Below are 11,003 nucleotides of genomic sequence, written 5' to 3' on the forward strand. Positions count from 1 at the left end.
AATAACATTATTGTTACAGTCCTGGCCTGGAGTATTTCATTTCATTGATCTTACTTTATATTGCAAACATTTTCATCTTCCAGCTATTTGATTTAGTAGAACATTTTTAAGTTCATTTTTAAATACATTTCTGGATTGAAACAAACGCCAATTTTGTGGTAATGAGACAAATACAGCTCAGTGGCGCCATCTAGTGATCCTTAATAGTCGAGAAACCCCTTCAGCAGCAAAATCCCCCCAAAAAACTAGTATTTAAAATAAATCAAATCCAACCAGACATAAATTAGGATTATTTGAGGATGTATATTTCATACCATTTACATTCAGCAAAAAAAGAAGAGGTTTCCTCCTCCATATGCTTTTAAACACTATAATAAATGTCCTAGCTCTACATTTAATGAACATGTGAAGTTATTATCCAGGATTATCTCATGACAAGCATGTTCAATTAATCTGCATTTGAACACATAAAATAAGAGTGCAACTTAGAATCTGAGTACCAAACTATATTTATTGTATACAGTAGTAAAAGACCACAAATAATGTACAAATCAGTAGAGAAACATAACATGACGAGACCTGGACCCCGTTCTTCATACATTACAATGTAGTTCAGCTGAATGCCAAGACCTCTGTCCAGCTAACTTGTTTCCTTCAATGCAGGGAGGGGGAAGGCTGATCTGTTGGCGTTTACAACTGTGCTCTTATTTTATTTGATGTAAGCTGAATTCACCATTTGTGACTGTTTCATGCAGAGACCTGTAGCACAAAAGCTTCACGGTGTCTCTGTATCACACCATTTCTGAGAGATGCTTGTTAATGACAGAGGAAGGTTGAGGGTTGGAGTGTCAGATAAAAATGTATTTTCATTGGTCAAAGTGGAGAGGAAAATTAATGCTTCGAGATGACAAGTATAGATAGTAGTTTTTAAAAACACTGTCTGAATATCAACATTGACTCTTGTCTATTACTTAGAACCCCCCCAAAAAATATTGAACAAAACAAAAACATTGGCCAAGAAAAACTAAAGGACTTTAAAATTATTTTTATTTTTTAATTTTTAACATGATTGGTTTTAATTTTTTCCATATTGTCTATTAAGGATATCATTTAAACCCATTCAGTCATTGTAACACTGGTCAATCTGTGCCTAAAGAGAAAGGCGTAGCCTTTTTGTACGAAAAGCAACTTAACTTCACGGTAAAACTGTAAATAAGCTTGCAGTTCTCGCTGGATTTAAGCTGAAAATCTTTCTGCTTCAGACACATTTTATTCTGACTGCACTGAAAAAAGAAAGTCACGTTTGTTGTTGCGACTTTCAAGAATCAAATGAAGCCAAACTTGGTGACGCCGCAATTAAAAACAAGGCCCGGTGGGTAAAGAACAATTATCTCCCAAACTCCACCGGCTCACCTCGCTGTTCTTCTGATATCTCTCTCTCCCAACCGTAAAATAGAGAAGAACCCCAAACTTACTTGTACACACATGAGCAAATGACAATCTCAGCAGTTAATATATCAATAAAAATGTCTGATGACAAGCATCGGACTCTGGTTGTGTCTGATATCCCCGGTTAAACTGGAAGCCCCTCATCATCAGAGCCTGTCAAGGGTGAGCCCCATCAGCCCACAACAATACACAAATGAGACAGCTGATCCCAAAACACCTCCTACTTCCAGTTTACCATCTACCACAGGGACTAATCGCTGCCCGCTTCATCACAAGATAAATAGGGGTCCAAAAAAAATTATTTTAAAAAATAGGAGTTCCACATCAGGAGACTATCCTTGCATGGCTAAACACTGTGTTATTCCAACCACTGACGCACCTAAATGGTAGGAAGCAACTTTGTCCCCCTGAACAAGTATTTTCCTGACTGAGCCAATAACAATCTGCACCACCGATGCCCAAAATCTCTCTGAATTAGTAGAAGAACCAAAAACATTTGCGTATTCTACCTTTAAATTAACCAGTTTTGACTTTGATTTCAACTGAGATGTACGTCACATATGAAACTGGCATTCTGTCTTTGGATACATTTTCCGAGCCTCATATTTATCTAACACTCACTGTGATACTTCTGTACAGAAAGAAGAAAAAATACACAAAGCCCCATGAGTGTTAATTCTTAAAACAAAAGGCAAAGTACAAAAAAAAGCAGATGCATCTAAAATGCAAGGATAATTTAAAAAAAACAACACTTTTTTGGGAGGGGCTGGGGGGAATGCACACAAAATAAGCAAAGTGAAATGGAAAACAGGTTGTATGTCAAGTTCAGACACTGCTTCCACTTCAAAACAATTTCAGCCCACAGAGTCTGACGAAAAACTTGCAGAGCGTTGTACAACAACGGATGAAAACCGTGAAAAACTAGTGGATTCTAAGCATTCACTAGACAGTGAACTTGAAGCGTTGCCAACCAGGAGGGGCTGTGAGGAGCTGTTGGTCCAATTACAGCCTGCAAGGCCAGAAGGGAAAGGTTTCCCCGATTGCCCAACAGGAAGACTGCTGACACACAGAAGTTCAGCTCCGACTGGAAACAGTACATAAACAGCTAACGAGCCCCCATCAGGCAAAATATCATGAACATCTTTAAACTATGGAGGAAATAATAACAATAATAATAATAACAATAATAATAATAAGCTGAGGAGAAGTAGGGAGAGGGGTGACAGTGAGGATGTTTGAGGGCGTGGTATGTAGATGGCCATAAACGAGGTGGGTCGGGCTTAGCAGGTCCCGCCTGTCTGCTGCTGGAAAACATCTATAGTGTCTTCGTCCTCCATCTCCAGCTGAGAAAAGCAAAGGAAATATGATCAAATCAGAGAATTTAAGCAGTAATCAAAAAGACAAAGTTATGCAGGGATGATATACAGGACTGTTTTAGAAAATTAGAATATTGTGATTTTCTGTAATGCAATTACAAAAACAAAAATGTCATACATTCTGGATTCATTACAAATCAACTGAAATATTACAAGCCTTTTATTATTTTAATATTGCTGATCATGGCTTACAGCTTAAGAAAACTAAAATATCCTATCTCAAAAAAATAGAATATTCTGGGAATCTTAATCTTAAACTGTAAGCCATAATCAGCAATATTAAAATAATAAAAGGCTTGCAATATCTCAGTTGATTTGTAATGAATCCAGAATGTATGACATTTTTTTTTTTTTTTTTTTTATAAATTGCATTACAGAAAATAAAGAACTTTATCACAATTTTTTTTTGTACTTTTTTTGTATTTTTTTGTTCATTTTCTAGTGTGGGATATTTTATTTTATTTTGTTTTAATTTTATTTTTAATTTAATTTATTATTATTATTATTTGTTGCTGCTTATTATCATTATTATTATTTGTAGCTGGAAGTAGGTGGTTTACACACCGGAATGTTATATTTTGATGTAATTAATGTGTCTGTGTAATCCCATGAGGGATGGGTCATTTAAATGTCCGGACACGAAAATAAAATAATTCATTCATAATTCATTCATTCATTCATTCATTCATTCATTCATTCAATTCATTCATTTCATTCATTCACAATATTCTAATTTTCTGAGACAGTCCTGTATGACGCCAGGATTGAATGCTGTTCGGGGTGTTTGCACACTCCAGGCAGTTAAAACTGAATAGCTTTCTTTGCAAAAAAAAAAAAAAAAAAAAAGCGCTATTGTGAAAAGCAGTTTACTCATCGGGTTCAAAGAAAACACAATGATGACGAGCACATAGTCCTACCTGTGCGGGTGTATCCGTCTCATTGATGGGCTGGCCATCAAACCTGAACCTGATCTGCCTTATCGAGAGCCCCTGTAGATGAAGACAAGTGAGGGTGAGTTGGTGTAAATGCTTTTTACAATATAATGTATGTTGATGGGGAATTGCCTCCAGCCCACCTGCCGTTCACAGTACGCCTTCATTAACTTGCTGAGAGGTGTGTGCCTTTTGATTTTGAACTGGACCACTGACCCATCCTGCCCCGCAACCTTGAGGTTGATGTGATCGTTCTCCGTCTTTACTCCCTCCTGCAGAGGCAAACATGTTTAACACCGCATAACCCAGCAAGTTGTCAATCATAATAAATGAGAGGCTATACTTAGCCCTTAACACTCAAGTCTCAAATAGTATCAGGTCTAAATACTGTCGGGTGGAACACAGATAAAGATGAGATGGAGCTATGGCCTGGGATGAAATAGAAATAACACACCATACAGAAGATATTCACACAAAACAAACCTGCCTTGGGAATAAAAAAGAAACAAATACATTTCATTGATATTTTGGACCAAAATACATGTTTGATCTGTTAGTTCCTATGAAGCTCCCAGACCCCTGAGGTTCATCTGGATCTGGTTTGTTGTGGTTCCAGAACCAGAACCAAGCAAGGTGAGGCAGCGTTCAGTTATTCTGCTCCTCACCGGTGGAACAAACTTCCTGTAGACCTGAGGTCTGCTCCAACTGTAGATCCTTTAAATCAGGCCTAAAAACATTACTGTTTACTGAAGCTACTCTTAAATTAAATACTTACCTGCTGAACTCTACTGCCCTTACTTTTTAACAACTGTGATTTTTATTATTTCTACTTATTTTCTTATAATTTCATTTATTTACCGTTTAATTGTGTCTTGCCGCTTTTAATGTTGATGTAAAGCACTTTGAATTACCTTGTGTTGAATTGTGCTATATAAATAAACTTGTCTTGCCTTGATGAGGATATGGTTAGAAATGTTCCTACCAGGCAACCAGAATTATTGCCCTATTCTTATTAGTTGTAGTAGTAGTATTATCACAGCATCATATATGTTAACATAATGTATTTTGACGTGTTTGATAGAAGTAAACCAGGTCATATAACATGATGTGTGTCTTTTCTCCCCCCATGGGGACATCCACTGTCGACACTTTATATTTTATTTATACCACTACAGTCACTCTATTTTACATTTTTTTGACATTCTTATATGTATATATTTTTTGTACATACGAGACATGTTCATCTGTTTTTATTTTATTCTACTATTCTATTTGGTACTTTCAACGTCTTGCTGCTCAGTTGTTCTTGCAATTGCCCCTCGGGGATAAATAAAGTTTTTCTGAATCTGAATCTGAATGGATGCTAACGTTAGCATATTAGCTCTGGGGTAGCTGCGTAAGGCTGATTTATGGTCCCGCGTTACACCGACGCGTGCCCTACGCCGCAGGCTACGCCGTACCCTACGGCGTATGCTCTGCGTCGATTTAACGCGGGACGCCGGCTCTCCCTTTGGCAGGGATAAAGAGCCGCAGGGTGACTCTAACATCGTGCTCTGGCCGTGCATGTGTGTGTTTTCTGCGCCGGTGTTGTCCGTGGAGCGGTGCTCATTTCCCGCCATGTGCGTCAGCCGCGTCTGCGCCGTTTTCCCGCGCTGCGGCTGCCGCTGCGGACGGACACGGTCCCACAAAGAGAGGAGGGGGGGAGAAAAATAGCGCAAAAAGACAATCGTGGTGTACCTCGTATCTTATAAGGATCGCGACATCCGAAGCCCCCTCGTCCTGAAGAAACCCTTTTATTAGTGAATAATAACATTTGTGCAGCGGGCAGCGCGTCGCCTCATTCATTTGCGAAATAAACACTGCGCCGATTGCGGGAAACGTGCAAACCAGGCCATTTTTGATTGCACATCTGAGCAATGGTTCTGCAAAAACGCTGCTCTGAGTCGTAATGACACGTAAAAAAAAATATCTTTAAGCCTCTCTGTCTTACCTTTGGCTTTTCCTCTGACATTTCGGTGGGATTTGTTATTACGAGTTAGAGAAGTGTCTATTATCGGGCTTTATTTGTCTTCCTGCCGCCTTCTGTCCTCTCGTCTGTCCCACTCTCGTGAACGCGCAGAGAACCGCTGTGAGAATAAACCATTGGCCCAGGCAGACCACGTGGGTTTAGCCGCGGGAGCGCGCACACGGGGACGCGCATTTATGCAAAAATACTCGACCACGCGCGCTGGGGAAGAAGCAGTGAAGGTTAATTGAAAAGTCCTTAACCCTTGTGCTGACTTTGGGTCAAAATGACCCAATTCTTCTATCCTTCTTTCTTCCTGTCATGCTCTCTCCTTCCTTCTTCCCTTCCTCTTTTCCTCCTTTTTTACCCTCCTTTACTCCTTTTTCTTCCTACCTCCCTTTCGTCATTTGTTCCTTTATTACCTTCTTTGCTTTTCCTTCTTTCTTTCCTTATGTTCTCCATTCCTTCCTTCCTCCCTCCCTTCTTTCATTTCTTTCTCCCTTCCCTCCATCTTTTCTCCCTTCCTTACTCCCTTTCCTACTTCCTTCCTTCTTTTCTCCATTCTTCCTTACTTCCTTCTTTCCTCCCTTCCATCTTTTCTCCCTTCCTTACTCCCTTTCCTACTTCCTTCCTTCTTTTCTCCTTTCTTCCTTACTTCCTTCTTTCCTTCATTCCTTCTTTTCTCCCTTCACCCTCCCTTGACCCAAAGACAACACAAGGGTTAATAAAGAAATTAAAAATGCAACCTCTATGTCAGCTAAGATTGCCACCTTTCAGAAATAGAAATAATGGATGCCCCGATTTCAGCAGTGCAGGCGCCAAAAAAGGGACATCCCCAAAACTTCTAAACTGCATAGAAATGTATTTATTTTATATGAAAAACATAAAAAGCTTTGATTTAAAGTCTAAAGTGCTTTAATAGCATTGTACAGACAGCCGACCATACTAGAAACTGAAATAGCCTCCTATGCTCCGTACGTCCACATCAGCCCAGATGTTCTGTATGCAGGTAAATATAAATATAGCTTAAGTTACAGGTGAAGGTCGGAAAATTAGAATATGGTGTAAAAGTTAATTCAATAATTGAACTTAAAAGGCAAAACTAATACATTACATAGTTTCATTACACGCAAGGCAAGATATGTTAAACCTTTATTTGTTAGAATTTTGATGATTTAATTCTTTATTGATTTCATAAAATATTGTGATTTTTTGAGATTTTTTATTTGGGGTTTTCATAAACTGTGAGTCATAATTATCAACATTATAACAAATAAAGGCTTGAAATATCTCACTTTGAATATAGTGGGAAATAATATATTTGTTTCACCTTTAGTTGAATTTACTACTACGGTAATTAAGTTTTGCAATATATTCCAAATTTTCAGACCTTCACCTGTATATTATGTCATCAATAAATAAGAGCATAATATATGTCCGTATTGGTTCAATACAGAACGCAACTTTTAATTACCAATTACGTAAAGATTCCATATTTTAAAGGGATGGGTGGCAGGCCTAATGTCAGGTGACACACTTGTCCCTGTTTTGGGATGGTGTTTCTTGAAAAAATACAACTCTGATCCAGTAACAAATTTGTTTAGTTTGGGGGAAATCTGTGGACCGAGAACTGACACATTTTGCCGGATACTTCCAAAAATGAAGTAGATCATGTACAACCCTGAGCATCATCTTCATAACACATTAATTCATCAACAAAGTGTCTTCAGTCCAAGGCTTCTTCAGATCTGCTGCAACACAAACTGCTACGCGAGATCCTTCCTGCTCACAGTAATAACCATCTACAATGAATCTTTGGAGAGACTGAAATCAAGACTACTTCAACAATTAATTGCTCTTTGGGTTAATTAAACTCATCGACTGCAGTGTGTGATGAAAGCTGTGGTAAAGTAATGCAAAAAACCAAACATATGTCAAGTTGCTTTAGAAATTGTGTAAGAATCCTGTTGAATTGGATCACACATTCAAATGCTGACCCAGTCACATAAAGACATGTTTTGATTCATGAATTTATAACGGTAAAACATTTGAGTCTTTTCAGAAATGAGATCCACCCTTAAACAGCACCTTGGAAGTTATGGCTGCTTCCACAGAAGCTGATTTTGAACCGATCACCACACTGACACCACATAGTCAATGGAAAGGCCTTAAAAGGGCCAAAAAATTTTTTTTATTTGTTGTGTTTATTAGACTGATTTTTAATTAGTGTGTTTGATCTACATTAAACAAGTGAATAAGAGGAAATCTTTTTATTTAGTTGCTCAATAATTCTCTGCACAAACATTTTTTAAAACAGTGGCCTGCAGGAATGCTCCAATATCACACTCTGTAAAGCTTTTTTTGTTTTGTTTTTTTAAGAAGGATTTCAGTGAGGACATTGAAGGTCTCTGTTGTTGCATAACAGATTACACCCACTTCCGAGGGCACAATCTCCCCAGCTAAAATGGTTTACTGCCTTCCTCACAACAAACCATGGATTAACAAGGACATTTAAGATGTTCTTAACAACAAGATTTGAATGGATCCAGATGAGCTCCAGGTTGCTGAAAAGAAGGTGCAGAGGAAACTGAGAGGCCAAGAATGCCTCCTAGGAGAGCACTGAAACCAACATGGCACAAAACAACATTAAAGAAGTGTGTTATGGTCTGAAACAGAAGAGAATAGATTGTTTATTGCCAGTCACAATATACATCAAAGGTGCACATAAAGAATGAAAGTTTGGTGCATTGACATGCCATTGGACTCAACATATAATTGAAATGTAAAAAAACTTAAATATAAAATTAAGAGACACTGAAAATATATTTACCAATATGAATCACGTCTATATACAACAGAGCAAGTAAAAGAACTGTACAAGACTGGATATAAATATATATGTACATTGCACAGCAAAATAAAAGGTAAAACAAAGCCAGTGTATCGCCAGTATATCGTCTCTAATATAGGGCTTTTAGACAGACAAGGAATGGAATGAATAGGTGTACTTATGTGCGTGTGTGTGGGTGGGAGAAAAGGGTGTTTATTGTGACTTCAGCAGTCTGATGGCCTGTGGGAGGAAACAGAATCTGGCTGCTCTGCTCCTGATGCTGCAGAGCCTCTTCCCAGAGGCAAGCATGAGAACAGGGAGAGCTGTCCATGGAGGCGGTGGGGGGAGGCTTTGAGGATATTCTGGGCTCCGTTGAAACCGCCTGTGTTGGCCAAGACCTGGATGGATGGATGGATGGATGGATGGATGGATGGATGGATGGATGGATGGATGGATGGATGGATGGATGGATGGATGGATGGATGGATGGATGGATGGATGGATGGATGGATGGATGGATGAGAAGGCCAAATACTTTTCTGTATCCTTCTCTCTGTAGTGATTTCCTGTCTGAGGCTCTGGAGCTGCCAAACCAGATACCATACCCTACCATACAAATGTGGTTCATAAAACACTTTAAAACAACTGCTGCTGAAACAAAGCAGCAGTCATTCGTGACTCGGACCAGTGCTTATATATATGTCTGTGATTGAAAAAAACAGACATATATATAAAAAAAATGACATAAGAACCCTAAATTCAACACAGTAACACCAAGTAAAGTACCTAAGATTATTAAAAGAAACAATATCACTCTGAGGTTGAAATCTAAAGAATAAAAAATGGATTTAAGACAAGTTTTAAAAGTGTCAAGATCATTTAGATGTGCTGCTGATCAAAACAGATGACATGTTGGAATAAAGCAAACAACTAAAATAGTAGGAGTTCCTTGTCATCTGACCCCCTTGCTTTGGAGCTAAATATATTTTTCAATAGATTTGTAACAACCCCCACCCATGTGTGCTCCAGTAGGACTGGGTACTTACCCACCATCCTCATTAGCATTCACACCTCCATAGGAGGCCTTTGGAAGTCCTCCTGCATTGTCCCAATATCAAAAGCAAATCTTGACGGCATCCTGGATTCATGGCCTGGATCCTAGGCCACCCTCCTGGCCAGCTGGGGCCTGTTACACTGGGCGGCCAGAGGACCCCAGGAAACTGTTCTTGACCCACTTCTTTTCACCACAGACTTCAACACTGATTCCTGTCACCTTGAGAACTTCTTAGATGAACTCTCCTCCATCATTTCATTTGATGCATCAACAATGACAAGAAGGACTGTCAAAGAGATTCGTCTCTTGGTGCAGCAAAATATCATGCAAGCCTCAACACCAGTAAAGAGGTTGACTCTCCAGCCTTAAGCTTGAGTTATGGTTCTGCGTCAAAACAACGCCGTGCCTATGGCGTGTGGTACGTGTCGACGCAGACCACACGCCGTCACTGACGTGCACCTCCCGAAAATTGTAACTACGCGTCGAGGCGACGCACACCACATGCAGACGGAGAGGGCTGTGATTGGGTCGCTTGGAAGCAACGCATTTCCGGTTTCCGGTTTGAAGCAGTCGTGAACTTTCAGCGCTCTTTTCTTCGTGTATGTGTTATTTTTTTTTTGTTTTGGTTTTTTGCACAATAGTTGTCCTTATCTCTTTGATTCACTGTGACCGGAAAAAGTTGGATAAACCATTCAGGAAAAGATCGTGAATTAGCTTTCACGGGGGGGGGGGGTACTGCACCGCGACGAAATGGAATGATGGAGAAGTCCGAAGGGTTCACGACAGCGTCACGGTGACGGTGTGTGCTCTGCGTTGGTTTGACGCAGAACCATAATTCAGGCTTTATTGGCTGCCTGAATGACGCGATACACCGCTTAGAAAAAATGGCGGAAGCTCTGGCTGGCGGAGTTGTTGTTGTTCTGGCCAGAGTTAGTTGTGGGCGTGGTTTCACGCATCGGAGGCCAACCTCTGTAAATCGCTCCCGTCGTTACGTAACGACGGGAGCAGAATCTGAACGGCTGGTAGAAGCCACATCACACTGGATGGCTGATCCGGGCGGCTGTACAGACACTGCAGAATTTGGTTGAGAAAGCAAGAAAAAAAACGTGTTTTTCATAATAGGTCCCCTTTAAGCTTTTGAGGAAGGTCTGTCTGTGGTTTGTCTTGAACTGGACAGTCTGGAAAAAGTGGCTGAAAGAAAAATAAAAAACAAATCCATCCTTTACAACCCCTTTCATCCTCTCCAGACTGGCCATCTGGCAGATGAGTCACAAATGTAAATGAGATAAGCTCTTTCAACCACCTATTTGCACCCAGGTTCAAAACAGAGCTCGACGCTCTTTTATGTTCCCCGTCA

General features: G+C 39.8%; 1 protein-coding gene across 1 annotated transcript; it reads right to left on the minus strand.

Annotated features, from left to right (window-relative positions):
* Positions 1 to 491: 491 nt before the first annotated feature.
* On the minus strand, positions 492 to 5,883 carry sumo3a (small ubiquitin like modifier 3a). The gene is made up of 4 exons (XM_061743046.1): positions 5,748 to 5,883; positions 3,901 to 4,029; positions 3,743 to 3,814; positions 492 to 2,792 (listed from the first exon to the last, which is right to left on the minus strand). Exons 1-4 carry the CDS (start codon positions 5,766 to 5,768, stop codon positions 2,730 to 2,732), a joined length of 285 nt encoding a protein of 94 aa, XP_061599030.1. The 5' UTR covers positions 5,769 to 5,883; the 3' UTR covers positions 492 to 2,729.
* Positions 5,884 to 11,003: the final 5,120 nt, after the last annotated feature.

This window comes from Cololabis saira, chromosome 16 (assembly GCF_033807715.1).
Source record: "Cololabis saira isolate AMF1-May2022 chromosome 16, fColSai1.1, whole genome shotgun sequence".
Classification (NCBI taxonomy): domain Eukaryota; kingdom Metazoa; phylum Chordata; class Actinopteri; order Beloniformes; family Belonidae; genus Cololabis; species Cololabis saira.

Coding starts and splice junctions, on each gene's coding strand:
- sumo3a (XM_061743046.1), bottom strand. CDS start 5,768: ATGTCAGAGGAAAAGCCAAAG. Junction 4,030..5,747: donor TGTCAGAGGAAAAGCCAAAG/GTAAGACAGAGA, acceptor TTGCCTCTGCAG/GAGGGAGTAAAGACGGAGAA. Junction 3,815..3,900: donor AGGCGTACTGTGAACGGCAG/GTGGGCTGGAGG, acceptor CTTCATCTACAG/GGGCTCTCGATAAGGCAGAT.